General features: G+C 42.7%; 1 protein-coding gene across 1 annotated transcript; it reads right to left on the reverse strand.

Annotated features, from left to right (window-relative positions):
* Positions 1-7614: 7614 nt before the first annotated feature.
* Positions 7615-18580, reverse strand: PM20D1 (peptidase M20 domain containing 1; the record flags this gene model as incomplete). The annotated part of the gene is made up of 13 exons (XM_082494708.1): positions 7615-7876; positions 8696-8795; positions 9511-9679; positions 10540-10611; positions 11736-11814; positions 12015-12076; positions 12310-12385; positions 13163-13282; positions 13732-13865; positions 14629-14715; positions 16049-16281; positions 16885-16971; positions 18376-18580. The coding sequence occupies 13 exons, from the start codon at positions 18578-18580 to the stop codon at positions 7747-7749; spliced, it is 1554 nt and encodes a 517-aa protein (XP_082350834.1). The 3' UTR covers positions 7615-7746.
* Between the last annotated feature and the right edge of the window lie 112 nt (positions 18581-18692).

Raw genomic sequence — 18692 nt, forward strand, 5'->3', positions numbered from 1 at the left:
CATTGCTCTGCAGAACTCTATTCTTGAATGAAACCAGCTCTCTGATTCATCTTTTCCTTTTAATTCCCCTTTTTATTTTTTTATTTTTTGCATGAGTGGAACTTTTGACCAGTTGTTGTTTTTCCTTCCTGCCTTTCCTTTCCTCCCAGGAAACAGTCAACAGCAAGTTATTACCCGGAGCAATGACGTGATCCCCAGCTCCATGCCTTGGAGACAGCTCTCGAGCCAATGCTGGCGGCTGGGACGCAGGGGTGCGTGCCGGGGGAAGAGGGCGGGTAGCACAGGAACCGCGTTCCCCCACGGATACACCGAGTCAAGTGTGACTACAGCCGGTGACTTCATTTCTTAAAATAAGGAAATGAAGTTAGTCATGGTCAATGGCAGCAAGAAATCCATTGTGATCGAGACCCCTTTAAAGTTGTGGGCTGCGCTACTTCATTTCTTTCTGCTCACCTTAAAATTGGATTTTCTTTACTGAAATACATGTTGCTTTGGAAGAAAAGCACACTTGAAGCAGAGCAGGATATATAGCTACATAAAGCAGCACGAAGATCGCTTGGATAAACCCACTTAGGTCTTCTAAACTCCTCAGGCTCAAAAACCTTTGCAAATGTGTCTCTTCTAAGCAAGCCGAATTTCTGGAGCAGGTGAGCAGAGCACCGCTTTCACAGTGACAAAGTGACTCACAAAGTGCACTGGGCTCTGAACCTAACCGCAGCCACACAGTCTGCTTGAACACAGTATTTCAAGGGAGGATGAGCATCTGCAGTCATTCAACTAATTCTCAGGACCCGCTGCTGTGACATGGGCAAAGAGACAGCAGGGAAAACTTGACAGACACAGAGATGATGTCTTAACTAAAGTCGTAGCACAGTTCCACACTCAAGCTGGCAGTGGAGTTCCAAATCCTGCCTCCAACCTTAGTCACCCTTTTCCTTTGTCCAAATAAACCTGGTCTGTAAGGCTCTCTTTCCGCCTTCATCTTTCCTTCCTGGCTTGGAAAATCTGTATCTCCCCCAGCGCAACCATTCTTCCCCCACCGCCCTAAAAACAACGCACACCAAAATGTGACCTTGTTGATGAACAGTCCGGCCAGCTGCACGGTCAGGAAGTGGAAGCGCAGAGACAAAAGCTGCCTGAGACAAGAAAACAGAAATAGATAAAATCCCCACCAGTGACACTGACGCGCAGAGATCAGAAAGGCAGAGGATGAAAGGGCAGGAAATGGGTTTCCAATTGCAGGGTGGCAGGTACCAAAGGCAACAAAATGCTTGGAAAGTAAAGAGTTTACTGTTGAGCTACACTAGATCATGGAATGTCGTGCCCGTGTGTTTTACAGCAGCCATGTGACTTTAGCACTACCAACCTGTCCAGCTCTGGGCAAGCACTCAGCAATGGCCAAGGATGCCACAATGTGTATAGGAGGATTCTCCCCTTTTCACAGAAGAATCCAGCAAGATAAAGCAGGGTTTGGCCAAAGTCACACAAAAACCCCACCTAACACAGAATTTGACAGTGTCCTGTCAAATCCTTTGCTCCCTGTTCTAGCTCCACTGCCGTCTGTCCCATCTAAAGGCTGATCTGAATGGAGTCCCAGATGCTTTTGACCAAGGATTCTGAGGAAACCTAATTTTTAATTTCTTGTAACCAGGATTCTCAACAGAAAAACATAAAGACTGAATAGGTTATGGATAATGACTTACTCCTCCAGATGTCAGGCCAGAGCAAAAGCAGTTCATGAGGGCAGGCAACAATGTCAGCAGTTGACCCTAATCTGGTCCTGATCTGGGAGGAAGTTCTGTTTTACCAACCTGGAAGCAAACAAAACCATCACCATCCTTTTTCCAAGCTCCAAATGATGACCGCTCCTAACTGCGTTCATGTGTCATCCACGTGCTGCGCCTGCCGCGACAAACACAGGTCAACCCCAGTAGACCCAGTCAGGTACATCCCTGGGGCTTTCTGCCACGTGAGAGCATCTGGCAGAGTGGAGCTGGAAGGTCCTCGCTTCCTGCGTTCCACAAGGCCAGCGGTTCCTGTGTCGGCAGCTGATGACCCAGCGATAGCACGGACACCTGTCACGGACGGACTGAGGACATGCCTCATATTTCTGCTTTGTTCTGGATATAAGCTGCGAATTCATTTATATTCAGAATTAGGGTGAAGAATGCACTAACACCAAAAGGCTGATCAGAACAGAGACTGATATTAAAAAACTATAAATGAAAATCATCTCTTAACTCCTCCCTATTTCCTACTCCATGAAGACCCTCTCACTCCCCAAAATCCCAAAGAGGACATTGGATTAACCTTTTCTGATGTCTATACACAACTAGGCAGTACTGTAGAAACAATGCTCCATGGCAAATAATAATTATTCTTCCTGAGTACTCATACAGCTCGTCAGGTGGTCCGAACTCAGAGCTCTGCTGAAGCTAGACAAAGATGAGCAGGTGAGCTAGTAAGTTTAAACGCAGTTTAGATACGCACATGCAAGATGTAGTGGCTGCAGTACTGCCAAAATATTTAGAATCTGGAAAAAAAATAATTCAGGTTTCCTCCTATGGGCTTTCTAGAGGAATTCATATCCCTTACTCTGGCCATTGGATCAATCTGTGATGGTAATCCACTGCTGCCTTTCTCTAATCAACTTCACCAAACATGAAAATAACCTGTTGTACCTGTGGATACTGGACAGAGAGAGCACGTAAAAAGCCTCAGCATTGATACACAGTCAGCACAGTCACTGAGCAGAGGACTACTGCCATGAACTAGAAGGAGTTTTTTGGTTACTTGGTTAAATAACTGAACTGCAGCTGGGCCCCTCCATGTGGTTGCCTTTCTAGTGCAAGATCAGGCACAGTGTTCAAGTGATCCGAGTATTTACAAGGCTACAATAAACCATACAATTGTGTCGGATTAAAAGTATAAATTAAAAGATGTGTGAAAAGCCCCCTGGAATATGCTACATGACTTGCATGTTGCTTTTCATACCCCGCTGCCCAGGGGGTGACCAACTCATAGGTAAATCTGTCAGTGACAAAACGCATTTACCCTTTGTCCTCTACCCCCTGCATTAACCACCCTTCCATGTGGTCATTTTCCTTCCTGCTGAGAACTGACTGCAGCTTCCTCTGGGGCCCACCATCACAGCTCTTAAATCAGCCAGAGCCATCTCTACTGAGTGAAGCAGGTCACTCCCTTCCCCACCATGCTGAGCTCTTTATCTCTGCCGCCCCTGCCACCCTGGGAAGCTGTGGAACCGGAAAGCAGAGCCAAGCCCCCCGCACGGCAACTCAGATGACACACAGCCTTCACTGTGTTGTTCACTTAAGGAAAATTATTCCCTGGGCAGCACTTCTGCACGCCTCTAGGCTTTTCTACGGGCACTGAGAGATGCTGGCATGCAACTACCAAAGCCCTACTAGACACCTCACAGGTCATGGCAGCACAGTTTCTTTAAAGGGTTATTGCAAGAGCCCGAATTTGTAGATCAAAATGACAAACGTGTCTGTAAAAGTTTCAGATTGCTAACAAGCTCTGCATAGGAGCTGCGAATGAGGACTGGATGCACTGGCAAGAATCCGTGCAGGGTTCAACCTGGCAGCAGCAGGCAGTACCGAAGACAGCTTAAGGTGAGGATTTAGGGTCACAGGCTGAGCTACAGGTGAGGATTCCTTCCATATAATGGCAAAGGATACCACAAACTATAACTGAGCGGCCTCCAAATTCATCAGTCTTGCTCTATGACACTGATAAGACCAGGGCTCGGCAGCATGGGCTGAGCTGAGTGGGGAAGCTTTCAGAGCACCTGCTTGAGAAAATGGATTCACCAGCTCCATGAAACACCAAACAAAATGGCAAAAGAGGGGCCAAGAATGCAAGTGTCGAATGCAAGTGTCAATTCAAGGCTGGAGGAAACAACTTTGTAAACACCTCGTTCCTGCATTATCCTCCTGCCTGAACTCTCCATGGTCACTTGGGGCTGAAAATAAACAAAGTCCTTTTAAATAGAGGCCAGCAACAGAGCTTTCTTTAGAAAATGCAGGTGTGGAATGTGATCCTTTGTCCATCGTGTAGCAGGCCCACATGACCCTAAATCAGCTGGTCTGCTAGCTAGCAGGCTGCTGTGGCTGGACAACTACAGACATCTTACTTTTGAGTAACTGTTGTCAGAAGAATGGCAGCTTCGTAGACTTAGCTATAAAGAAGGGGAAAATAGGAAGTTGCGATGGATGTAATACAGGAACATGTTAACACACTGGAACTGGACTAATACAAACAGCGCTCAAAACCCCATTAGGTATGACACCAAGTTATGTGTCTTCAGAGCAGAAAAATCAGGCTTTGCCTTCTCTGATGAATCAGAGGTAATTGCTCTACATACTTAAAGCACGGTGACTCATAAAAAAAAAAAAAAAGAATAGCTCACAGAGCTATTAATCTCTCTTTTCATTATGTCCTTGGCATTATCAAGTAACTGCTCATACAATGCAAAGTTGTATATAATCTTAGCAGAAAAGGCCAGTGCATCATCCTGACACTATCATTTACGTGATGACACTAAGATTTCAAATACCACTCAAGATGAGAGACATTCTCTGAAAATGTATCATGGTAGTAGTAAAATGGGGTGGAAAGCAAGCTGTTCTGTCAGGAGAGGCGTGCAGATACCAAATCATTGAGCAACCCTTCAGAATTGTGCCAGATAAGCATGACATGGCAGCTAACATGATAAAATATGGAGACTTGAGAAGACGAAGGCCAAAGCAGCTGCACATAAAAAAGCACAGATGATTATCAGAAGTGACTGGAAATAATGGGCAGAGGTGGGGAACATGCTTTTTCGCCATTGGATCCTGCAAGATAGGTCTGTTTCAAGCACTTCAGTTTAGTGGCTTCGGGTTGCAGTAAAGCTCTGTTGAATATTTACTCAATGCAGAGGCACTGCATGATTTCAGCACTGGCTGATGAGCAGCACTTAATGAGACTCTGCAACAAGCTGCATTAGCAGAACTTCATGGCACACATTTGCACAGTACCTGCCAAAAACAACCCTGCCTTCCCAGTGCCGTTTGCCCTTCACTTTTCCTTCAGCAGCAAAACAAATCTTCAGATGAACATCCTCTAAAGAAACAATCCTCACCAAAACACAGAGACTTTCGGTTGGCGACAGGAAATTACAAAACATAAAGCATGCTTTATGTCTTTAGGACCCATTTTCTATTACAACAGGCAACAAATCCCTCCTTCCACACCACAACACAGCCTTCACTGCACAACAGCGTGAGCCAAGTTTGGATTTTTGCAACCTGTGCCCTACAACAGAATCACAGAATAGTTGAGATTGGAAGGCACCTCAGGACATCGTCTAATCTTCACCCCCAGGATGCTGTTGGCCTCCTTTGCCTCCAGAGCACACTACTGGCTCTTGTTCAACCTGTCCACCAGGACCCCCATGTCCTTCTCTGCAAAACTGCTTTCCAGCCTGTCTCCAGCACGGGGTTATTCCTTCCCAGGAGCAGGACTTCGCATTTTCCTTTGCTGAACTTCACGAGAGTCCTGTTTTCCCATTTCTCCAGCTTATTGAGGTTCCTCTGAAAGGCATCACAACCATCAAGTGAGTCAATCAGTCCTCCCAGTGTCCCATCACCCAGGTCATTACTGAAGATGTTAAATTATATTGACCGCATACTGCCATAGTCAAATTGAAGGCTTTAGTCTCAGTTGTCTTTACACAGACTTGTCAGAGAAAACAAACAAACAAACAAACAAACAGCTTTCCTCTACCTCCCACTCCTGGGGATGTATTTTATGATGTGCTGTACCCTGACACATCACTTTTGCTGTGTCTGCAACGGGAGTTTGCAAGAGGAACCTTCACAAAAGAGCCATAGACACGTGGCTAAACAAATCAATGACATTAGGGGGCATAGACAAAACGCAATAAACCGTAAAAGATGCAAGCTATTTACTACCTAATAATGCATAAACAGAGTTAGCTCATTTTGTATAGAAAGGGGCACACCAGGGAGGGTGCAAAGATTAAAGCAGGCTGGAAAATATGTGGATTTGTTTTGATGGAAACTTTATGACTTGCTCTAGTGTAGAATCAGGTGTGGAAATGACTTCATTGCAATTATACAGTTACATAAAAAGACTAAATACTTATCAGAAAAGAATCTGCATTCCTTGTTTTATTAGATAAAAATGCCGATCTGGTTTCAATTATTTAGTAGATTGATACAGTTTTAGCCCATTGGCCATTTTGATAAGATCAGACTGCAAATAAATAGAGAATGGTGAACAAAAAGAATAGGAATCCCAGTTCCATCATTGTTTTTCAGGATATGTTTCAGGGTATTTCCTGTACATTCCAGTACATTTTACAATATGAATTTAGAGCAGAACAACCACCCATTCCAGTGTACAATTCAAACTCTGAAAAAGACACACACATCTCCGCAACAGTGCAACAGGAGGAATTGAACTAGTACCTGCAACACAGAGTCTGCATATCAGTATAACAAAGCACTTTTTACCCAGTCTTTACTTTGGCTAATGTCTAGTTTTTAATTCTTTCTTTGTTTAATTAATAATGGTAACTCCAACTAAAGAGAATGCTTAACCCTTTAGGGCTGACAAAGATAGCCATGCTAGTGCAAGAAGTGCAAGATGAAATACAGTCAACATCAATGGCTTATCCACACTAGGATTCCCAAAGAGCTGAATCAACAGAAGTGCTGGAGTGAAAACTGCTTGCATAGGCAGTGAAGGCACAAAGACTCTCTGCTTCCACTGAACTGGAAGAAACTGAAGGGCTTCACCATCTTTCACAACCAAGTTCTCAGAGGAGCAAAATAGAAACATACGCTACAGAAGCCAATTCAGTGAAAAGAGAATATATATGAGCAGACGACACTGATTTAGTTTATTTAAAGCTGCGATTCCTTATTCTGACAGCCAGCTGCACAACATACTCTGGGCCATACCAGAGTGAGAGAGAGAAAAAAAAAAAGTCACTGAAAAGACAGGAAGAAAAGTTTTCAGCACCTCTGAGATCAGGGGAACAACAGTTAAAGCAATGTAGCTAAAACTTCTGGGGCTCAGTATTTTAAAACAGTCAGAAATCAGTGCATGCATGGGAGAACTTAGCACGATCAAGTTAACACTGACACTGGTCAAGAGCACCGTTGATGCTGGTTGAGACCAAGTCCATGGAAGAAGTCCATACCAAGCAGCAGTGCAACAAACTCTTAGTGTCTACCAATTACATAAAACCTACACCATGTCACAAACCTTTCATGTGACACATCATTTGTGGAAAATCAATTAACTGTATAAAACAAGTGTGTCAAAAGCACACATAGGAAAATTCACCTCTTTTACTGATAGCTCAGTGACTGCTGATTATAGCTCAGATTTTTTAAGTGATTACCAATTTCAGATGCTTAAAGAAAGCGCTGAAAAAATTAATACCATCAGACTAATGGCTGTGTGTCAGACCAGGGAGGAACAGAAATCAGGGTTATTTGTTGTGTTTTGTCCAGGTTCTTATCACTTTCCAACAAACCCTACATTTGCCTAAAGCAGCAACCAGCAGTTTTTCCACCTGTATGTAAACCACAATACACAAAACCCAAATTCCAGGCATAGCTCAATACATAACATACAACTGGATCTCATGGCCCAGACCCCTGCCATCCCAGAGTCCACCTGAGTAGCTGCTCTTCTCAGGTGTGTTTCTCACAGCTCGTGGGAGTTTGCGTGAGGCTCCGGGAGCTTGTCAGTATCACAGTTCTTAATCAGCTGGAAGAGGAACTCGACCTGTTTTTCGTAATTCTCAACCGAGATTCTCTCATTCAACCCATGGATCCTGGGAGAAAAAGAAGAATGTTTTTCATTCCAGTGTGCATTTGTGAACCACCTGCATATACCCAGCACTTGCCTGTTCGCTTCATAAAGCAATGAACAACATAAAAATACAGCAATGTATACCAAATACTGCACTGTAAGTGCAATGCCTGTTCCTCAGGCCAACCAAATTTACTTATTCTAATGCTTAGAGCACACAACTAAGTCCACGGTGTATGTGGAAAAGAAAAAACAGTATTCCATCTCTCTGCCCATTTCTTGGCTATTCATGTCACTGTCCTGTACAGCTATGAGAACACTCTACTCCTGTATCATCTGCACCTCAATAAAATGTCAAATCTAGTACATACTAAACAAGCAATCAATCCCTTGCATGATGATGTTCTCTGTTATGCCTTTAGTCCAGGAAACCTAACTTCCAGCTTTAAGGAGCAAATAAATTCAGAGTGGCATGTGCCCAAATATACGGATCTCTCTCTGAAACAAGGCCAACTACCAAACACCTTTCACACTGCTGCACTATTTAAAGGATCCAGTCAGCTTCACAGCATTGTTGTCCTACTGAGTGGGACACCTAAACGAGGTCTTGCCTGCATTTGAAGTAAAGAAGAGTAAGGGCTAACACTTTCTCAGTGTAATTATCATCCCCTATTTGTGCAGCACCCAAACCTGCAGGAAGTGGGTGGCCTAACAGAATGTGAGGCACACCACGCCAAGGTATACAAGGCTGGGTTTCCTTCTTCTGCCTAACACATATCGATTTTCTCTTTCACTAGTCCCCACCCCAAACAGCTGCCCACATGCAGACAGAACACAGTACCTGGGAAGATCATCTGATTTCAAGAGCAGTGGGTTAAATCGATAAATGGCATTTGTGACGTTAGTGAAATGCCTGCTGTCTGTGTTTCCAATACATGTCCCTGGAAAACAAACCTCAGGTTTACTTTGCATGAGAGCAGTAATTTAATGACTGACACTTTTCCCAGGAGAAAGGAAAGGGATCTGATAACAGTTCTACACATCCCCGAGCTATACCAAAAGTAAAAACACTGGAAACAGTTTATTGGTACGTCCTGGAAGAACATTCTCTCCTTCACAAACAGGAGGAGCTGAACATACAATTCAATCATTCTAAGAACAGCCATGATACTCAGCCTCCACAAAAGTTTAAGCTTCAAACTGCAGTCCAACAAACAGTACAGAACTAGGAAGGAGCTGTGAGAAAGGGAAGGGGCTGGGATCATAAGGAACAATACAGAAAAGCAGGAATGGCTTTGCCAGCTATGAAAACAATAAAAGAAGAGCTAAAGCAAGAAGACCTCCTACTCTCCCCCACAATTCCTTTCTTCCCTGAAGAGATTCTTTTGTATGTGCAGAGAGTCAAATGCAAGGCTCATTGTTTCTGTCAGTTTCCTGTTTGCTTTTTTACTTCCACTACTAAAAAACAACTTAAAACTTTTAAAACATAAAGAGGGAATGGAATAAAAAGAGGAAAAAACAGCTGTTTCCAGTAGTTAACAGCTGGGGTGGAGAAGTACACAGAAAATTGAAACAGGTCAATATTGGGGGACAGGGGAGAGAAATGCAGGGCAGAAGCTGGAGAGGAAACAATAATCACCATGTGTTTGCTGTTACCTGGGACTACACTGTCAACATCTGGGAAAGTATCCAGAATGGTTCTTTGAAAAATATGGACTCCAAATGTCTGGTCATCCCAAGGACTGATGGGGAGTGGGTCAAACGCGTCTACTACATCAATCTTCACTCTGTCATCAGCAACGGTGTTTCTAACTGTCTCTAGCACCTATGGGTAAAACAAAGAGATTAAATAAGCAAGAGAAATGAGAGAGCATCCCTTCTAGGTGTCAGCAGATGTTCCATTTTCCAGAAAACATTTGTCTGCAAACTGCCAAATGTGGCTGCAAATACAGATGCATAGTTAGGACTGAAAATGCATGGCAGTCTCTCTTCCTCTACTCAGTGGACGGCTGAGACCTAAGCTAATTTTTTTAACCCCAGTGCAATCAGATGCACATCACTGTCTTAAGGTATTCCTGAAGTGCTTCAGTCCTGAAAGGCAGGTACTCAACCTGCTGCTACTTGATAGTTAGGTCAGTCATCCAAGTAAATAATCCAGAAAAAGCTTCCAGAGAGATGAACTTTCAGCAAAGGCTTGGGAAGGGAAGATACTATTTACTGACAATGTTTCACAGCTGTCCTTGGCTGGAGAGGCGTGTCATACCTACTGAAGTGTGCAAGACTGCCATATTTTCACAGGTCACCAACCTTAACACTTGCTTTCCATAATCACATATGATTCATGTGCTCCTTGGCACAAAAAGACTTCTGCAATCTGCTTGATGAGCTGCAAGGTATGCTTCCAAGTTTGGTCTGCCTCTTGCTCTGCCCCACATTCAGAAGCCATAGTAAACAATGCACTTTGCAATACATCTCAAAGGAGGAGAAAAGACATTAGATAAGCTGTGTTTCTGACAGTCTCCATACATGAGCAATTCCCAAACCCTCCCCTTCTACTGCTTGTATGAATACAGAAAGAGATAAAAAGTGTATACTTATAGAACAGATCTGCTGCCACAAACGGCCAAGTGCCGCTCTGCTCATAAAGGGATGGAGAACAGCCTCATGCCTGGGTACAGTACATACCTCAGTGGCCTTCTCTGCAGAGTGGATCCGGAAGTTCACAGTTGCTTTTGCCGAAGATGGGATGACATTTACCTAGAAAAAAGGAAAGGCCAAAACTTAAAAGGAAGGTAAAAACTGACTGAAATGCCAATGGCAAACTCAGAAACTGCTCAAACAACTCCAGGCCTCAAGAGTAATGCTTCACTGTTTCCACTAAGTGTGATATCTCTTTCTGCACTTTGTGTTAAAATACCGTAAATCTCATCTATAATGCAGATAACTACACAAGGAAATGTTCATCAATTCAACAAAAATGAAGTCAGCTGTTATATAGAAGTTTTCCTCTTGAGGTAAGCCTTCTCCCTTCAGTAACTTTGTACTGAGAAATTCTGAAAGTTTATGTTGGGTTTTTTAAGCAATATTTTTACCTCATTGTCATATTACTTTTCCCCAAGCACAAGACATGAAAATTTCTTAACAAATCATCTTACTGAAGACACATAACTCTTCTTTTCTACAGAATCAATATTTATAATTTTGTTAAACAAAAAAGGCGTAGTCTTAAAAAAAAAATAAAAGCAAGAAACCAGGGTGTCACTTCTCTCCTGGCCACTCAGTGTCACTGTTCAGCCACTGTATCTTTTTTTCTTGTACAGCAATGCTTTCCAGTAACAAATTTTTTCAGGGACACACCAAACAGCCTGTTTATTTTCCAGGGCTACACTATTTTTGGATAGCTACACCTCCTTATCAGGGCAAGATCTGGCTGTATCAGCCAGAACCTGTTATTTCTCAGTCCAAGGTGCACACTAACCCTCCTCAATTGAAGGTAAATGCCAGACCTGTGCTCATAGACACAAGACCCCATCTGGGCTAGGGAAGTGTTTACAACATCTAATGGTTTCAAATACTGTCGTTGATACTTTGTATGATTACACAGAAAACACTCTTTCTTGTCCATCCTGAAATGTAAACAATCTTAGAAGTGGTTTACAGAGATCTTTCTGTAACAGCAATCAGACACTTCTGAAAGGAAGCGATTTTCAACTGTAGCTAAATCCAAGTCACATCTAAAGTAAAAATGAGACTGGCGGTGACACCACATAGGGTCCAAGACCAGGGCTGGTACTGATCTTACAACTGGATATAAACAGGTGGAAACCAAATGTCCTTATTGTCTCATTGTACTACATGAGAAAAATCAAAAATGAAGCTACCTTGATTCCCGCGTTAAACATTGTGACTGCTGTTGTAGTTCGAATCAAGGCGTTGGTGGAAGGTTTCCAGGCAAGAACTCTTACAAAAAAGAAAAATATATCAATAAAACATAAGCACCACAATTACATAGGCAATAAGCTGAATGATGGCCTATTCAATTAACAATGTGATTACGAACGGTAAAGCACTGACATTGCCTAAACTATAAGACTAGAAATGGCTAGTGGTCTTTTAAGGGTGAGAGGCTGGGAATGGTCATGTAGGATATATTTTCTTACCTGCTGACAATAGGTGAAAACAGCCAAAGATTGCTCATGATGAGATTGAGAGGAAACCTGAACTAAGTAGAAGAAATAAAACCACAGATCAGAAAGTTTCTAGTTTTGAAGAAGACGGTGTAGTCACTTGGCTATGGTTGAAATAATTCCAGCAGAAAGAATTCTCTGGGAGAAAGGCCAGCTTGAGTCTTCTCCTTTCCAAGAACTACGTAACTATGCCCTAAATTCATATGCTGGGTTACTCTTTACTTATTAATATGAGATTCTGAGAAGGAAATTACAGTTCTTTCCTCACCTCTGGTGCAAGGTGCTCCATAGTCATGAGTTCTGGCCCATGGCCAAACAGATTGCGCAAGGGATTCTGCTCCAGTCTACGGCAAAGCAAATCAACATTTGAAATTTAAAAAATATCTGGCTATTATTGCTCCAGACAGTTGACAGGAATTTGATTTGTGAAATATATCCATGTATTCGAGATGCAATCACACTTTCCTCTCCTGGTAAGTAAATCTGTGAGCACAGCTCCGTGACAGATTTCTGAGCATTCCAGTCACATGCAAAGATTTTCTTTCAAGAACAGCTGAAAAAAATCCAAAAGCCTGACTCTTATAAAGAACCCATAGAAAACTACAAAAATATCACACCAAATTCCATCATATCTGTACATATGACGTTTTTCTAAAATATATATTTATTAGCCAATTTGATATCTACACATGTAATGAGATGATTTACCCAGTCACATTCTGACTTTACACCACGTTTACTGGCCTGGATAATTACCAGCTAGAGGTAGCAGATATGCGCAAGAATAAATTGCAGAGAAACTCTGCAACCCAAACAAAGCAATCTCTATCGCTATAGAGTAAATTATGACAGACATCACGATGCATCGATTGTCTTGGTTTCAAGGAATCAGCTGACACTAGAACAGTTGAAGTGAAAAAACACTCCAGACATTTGGCAATTGTCCCTTTGCTGGGGACTGCATTTCTGCCCTTCAAAGTGAGCTTCAAACTTCAATTTCAAACATGTAAGGGGAATTTGCAAAATACTCTATATACAAATGTTAAAAAAGAAAGTCACGCATCAGCGACTTAGGAGTCTGCTTGACTGTCTTTGACATTAGACAACAGGGAAGCTCTCACCTGGACATCGCTGCTGCAAGAATGCCAATACTTGTCTCCTTAGGAGGAAAGGATGAATGTCCTGGCTCTTTTTCCACAGTGAAGTTCAGTGTTATCGAACCCTTTTCTGTGATAGCAATTCTGGTCAATAATAAATAAATATATGATTAATGCAACTCCAAACACACGTGCACAGACTACAGGTGAAAAGAACAACTCTGCATATTTTTAGTATCATAAAAAACAACAGAGCAGCAGCAATAACAAATCCTTAACACAATCTTTAAGTGTTTGGAAGACTCATGTTTTTGACTGCTTCTCTGGTGAGCAGACTCTACAGCATACAATTAACTTCCTGGCACTAGCTTAAGTGGAACATTCTGCTTTTGTCAGCACAGCTGTGATGGACAGCAAGCAACTCTGGAGGTCCTTTGCTTGCACTTCATGCCACTGCTGTAGCTTTAGCAACATCAGCACTGCCACATGCCTTGAAAACATATTTTATTGACATTAGTAAGGTCATTTCTCACAAATTAATTATAGAAAATGGATCACTTCCATCACAGTGAATTATATTCTCTTTAACTTACACAGCTACCGGCTTCTTCACTCCCGCAATGATGCCATCTAGTATTGCACTTCCCTCATCTAGTAAGAAGGAGAGTTTCACTCCTCTAGCTTCCAACAGAGCTGCAATCTTCACTGCTCCCTTCCAACCAGACACCTGTGAGAACCCAGGGAGAGCAACTGGTCAGATTAAGCCATGCCATTTGTAAGAATACTGGAAAACATCTTGCTGTTGACAGTGACCAGTGCTACAATGCAAAGTATGCAAGAAATCCACTAACGAACAGCTCTAGACCAACCTGTCAATATAAGATTCTTCCTAGGAAAATTCATTGGAGATTGTTAATGGCCCAGTAGCAGATGAATTTATATCCACACTGAGGGATGCTCCCATTCATGAGTCACTGAGTGTTGCTTTGAATCCTACAAGTTCTTGCACACAATGGTATGTCAGAGCTATAAACTCCACAGATTAACTAGTCATGTTAAAGGGGTACTAATTTTAACCACTAACAATTCTTTGCCTTCATATTTTGAAAATGAATAAATAAAACCACCTCATCTGTCTCTTTGTACCATCTACTGATCACTCGGAACAACCATGTAAATCTTAAGCCAGCTTTTCATGTACTATATATAGTCCAAAATGCGACTCCTGCTGCACCTTCCACGCAGAAAAGAATTTGAAATAACACTCTACTGTGTTCTCTTCTCTTTGCTCATCACACCAAACCCTTTGTCAATGTCACTTAAAGCCAAACAATCAATATGTAACTACGACCACGTGCCTTACACAGTATCTCACATAACCACGAAAAACAGGAAAGACTTTCCAGCTAAACAATGTTTAAAAATTAAGCCTTGTTACATACATGAACAATGCAAACAGCTAGTTGTTTTGATGAAATGAAAGAAAATACCTCTTCATCATGTCCAATGCCAACATAGAAAGATCTGCGAGGTCTGTAATTTCTTCTCAGCAAAAATTCTAGAGCCTGCAGAATAGCCTGAAGGGAAAAAAAAGATTATATAGTACTATTCTTGTGTGTTAGTAAAGAGAATAAATGTAAAAGAACGCAATGCAATGTAAAAGAAATACAATGCATTCACAGCCCTTAAGAAGACTTTGTCCTGTTCACAGTTGAGCTTTTATTTCTGCAACTCCTACTGATGATATTCATATTCTCTGGAAAACACACTGCAATATTTTTGATCAATAATGCTTAAGACTTGGTGTGCTACACAGTGTCAGTGTACACACACAAAACACAGTGTAGGCTTGTTCTTGCTACTGATGAAGTCACTGACAAACTGTACAGGAAGCACGACAGAGTTATAATTATCCAAGGAATTCACTGTTCCTTTAAACTGCCTATCCTACACACAGTTTGGCTCTGACTTGAGCTACCAAATCCAAAGACTTTAATAAGCAGTATGTTTTGTACAAAAAGTGCTAAGAAGACAGAAACAGAAGAACGAGAAACTTAATCTGAAGAATGAGAAATGAAATTGCCTTGTTCACCAAAATTGTTGATTTTTATTGACCGTTTGTGGAGTTAATCGTACAGCTCACAGTAGAAGGAAGCACCAAAGCAAAGTTTTAAGTTGCAAGGCTTTGAAATTGATGATTAAAGGACTTGAAGGAACTTTGTAGGAGTACAGCCTATGCTGCAATAAGCAGCCACAGGATCTGCAACACTGGTTTGCTAAACATCTGTTTAAATTTGGATACAGAACTGCAATGGAAGTAATCCCTGCAAGTCACAAAGGACTATTTTCCTTACTAATTTTTCCATCAATCTTTTGCCAAATGAGAAATCCTTCACAGATGAATCTGTTTGGTACTTTATTCCTCCCAAATGTACTTAGTACAACAGCCCTGCCACAGACTAGTTAATAAAAGATACAAGGTTATTTGACTGTAGTATTAAATAGACATTGTTTATTTTGAAACTCAAGCCTTTTCAAAGGGCCAACTTTTGCTTTGAATGCCTATATGACAGCTGTGAAAAAGTAAAAGGTCTATCCCTGACTTCAAACACAGCATTTGACATAAAATTTAAATATGGCATTTAAGCAAATACATCTGCATCCGTGAATATGTTTTTCTGTAACTTCTAAGAGCTTTAACTCTGCTTTCTTCAGTAATAAGAGATCATTCCGCTTTACCTCTAGGAAAATTTGGGAGAAAACCGCAGGGCTTAGGAATTTATCACTAACATCCTGCATTTAAAGAGTGGCAAGAGAGACAATATAGTAAATCTCAAGAGAATAGATTCCTCCAATCTGCCTTCTTCAGGCTTTGTATCTCTCTGAAACGATATTACCAAGATGACGTACTATGGCAGAGTTTTTGTTATCCAGCGTTCCTCGTCCATAGATGAAACCTTCATGCTCTGCAGCTGAGAAAGGAGGGAAATCCCAGCCCTCTGGGGGAGCAGGCACAACATCCATGTGTGCAAGCAGCATATAGGGCATCAGTTCAGGGTTAGAACCCTGAACAGTAAAGAGATGGCTGTATTTCCCAACAATTTCATGTTGAATGAACTTTGAAGAAAATACAGCCGGGAAGACTGTTAAGAAAAAAATTAAAAACACATGAAAAATAAAAATTAACAATAATGCCCAATTTCATCATTATATACTCCATAGAGCAGTCATGTATTTAGCCTCAAGGAGAGCACTGTAAATAAAACTGACCACAACAAATTTGCTTCAAGAAGCAGATGTGCAGCTTTGTTCTCACACTTCTACCAATCCATCTCACTTTGTATTTAAGACTTTCCTAAGCAACGCCAGGAACTGTTGTTCACCAGTGCTGCAGCTGTTTTCCAGGTAGCAATAATGGGACTGCCAAAAAGCGGGCTAAAACAGGGGCAGTCTTCCTCTTTTTTATTTTCTTTATTTAACTGCAAGGTCATTTAACCATCTTAAGGACCAAAAACTACCACTGCAAAAGGACATTTGAACCTTCTCTGTTCTAGCTTTGGCCACTGCTACACCAAAGTACACTGTTGCAGAGGTGACCAATGCATGCCATCTTTGCCAGTCCTTTCTTGAGCAAACACAAAATAAAAATCTGTTTCATTGTATTCGAGAAACATATATACTCTCTTCAATTTGTTCACGAAAATAAAATCGAGCAGCAGAGATTGCTAAGAATGAAACTTTAATACCTTTTTGAATGTAATTCCCAAATTCTGCCATGGCAGTTGTATTCAAGTCTTCTGGAGATACAGAAACGGTTGGGATTTTAATAGCACCTTTAATGAAATACAGAATATAAATCATTTGACACAGAAATCAGTCTAACAATACTTGAATTGTAATTCAAAGGGAAAAATAATATTTATTTTCCTGAATATATTCCAGGATTTAAAGACTATTTCACAGTATAGTAAGAGCTCCCACTATCAAAAAAAGAGTGCTGTACTTCAGCTGAGCTGTATGCACGGAGCACACCAGTATTTCCTTCCAGTTTCAGCCAAGGTATTTCTCAAGATACTTCAGCTCCGTTTTTCATGCTAAAGTGTTGAAGGACGTTATTAGAAATGCTGCTGTTCAGAAGCAGCTGCATTTTGCTAGGGTGAACTTATTTCTCATAGTCATAAACTACTCTGGCAGCTAAGCAGGCTGCTTAGTTGGCAGTTCAAGGCTCTTTTTCAATTAATAAGTCAGGTTGTGATTGCAAGACTGTTACAGCACCTTCGTCCATAGTGCTCCAACCCTTAAAGATATATAAACAGAAAGGTCTTTTGTTGCTCCTTCTGGTTTGCTCTGTCATCTAAACAGGGTCAGGCAAGGCTGCTCCCCAACACTGAGTCACTGTCATGCAAAATATGGGTATAAGTTAGGCCCAATCACAGCTGCCTTTCTTAAGAGCATCTGTCAAGTGAGGTCAGAGATTCTTTTAAAGGTCATGTGTTATTCAAGAATATAAGATAAGTATCTCTTGTATCCCTGCATTTTCCCATTAAAAAGTATGTAAACAGAATTTGCTAGGCAGTAAATCTTCCAAACCAAGAACGTATGAGATTTACAGAATCCAGCCTCTACTTGAATAGTCAAGGACCAACATGCCTGATTGTGGTTTCCTACAAACTGCCAACTCTCACGAGACCTAGATATCCTCGAAGTCTTTCTGCAGAAGGCTGTGTCAGAGAGCACACACACCCCACAACTTGTTACAGACAGGCTGCCTGCAGTGAGGTGATATGCAAGATTTCAGCCAGCAAGAATGGGGAAAAAAAACCCTAAGTGATTTATCCAGTGGACAAAGACATGCCCAGCAAATGCTGTCACGGGGTGCCTGGAGCATTTGGCACGTAGGAGAGGAAAACGCCAAAGAAAATCAACACGGGAAGAAAGTTGGCTTCAGGAGAATAAACAACCAAGTTTCCTCCAAGGGGAAAGCACCTGAGGAAGCGTCCTTCTTCACTACTGCCCCGTTCCCACCCGTGTCCCACGGCCGGCCCTTCATGCCAACCTCTCTCCTGCGGAGAGGGCCGCCCCGGCCCCAGGGCGACCTCGGGACTGCCCAGCCGCCACGCCGGGGCAACAAGCCCCGGCCCGGGGGAGGAGGGAGGCACACAGGCTGCAGGCCCCCGGGGAAGCCCGGTGTGCCGGGAGAGCAGGGCTAGCCAGGGCGGCCCGCTGGCCCCCCTCACCTCGCAGCGCCTCCTTGAGCTCCAGCTTCTCGCCGGCACTGAAGGCCACGGTGCCGCCCCGCCGGGCCCACAGCCGCGGGATCGCTGGGGCGCGCAGGAAGTAGGCGCGGAGCAGCACGGCGGCCAGCAGCGCCAGCAGCCCCGCGCACAGCCCCAGGCCCGCGGCCCAGGCCGCCACCCGCCGCCGCCCGCACCCGCCCGCCATCCCTAGCGAACTTCGGCCGCCACCGCCCCCCGCCCCGCTGAGGAGCGGATGGGCGTGGCCGAGAGCCAATCGTCACGCACCCGCCCCAGAGGATGGCCAATGGACGGCTTGA

This window comes from Vanellus vanellus (genome assembly GCF_965231255.1).
Source record: "Vanellus vanellus genome assembly, chromosome: 23".
In the NCBI taxonomy this organism is placed as follows: Eukaryota; Metazoa; Chordata; class Aves; order Charadriiformes; family Charadriidae; genus Vanellus; species Vanellus vanellus.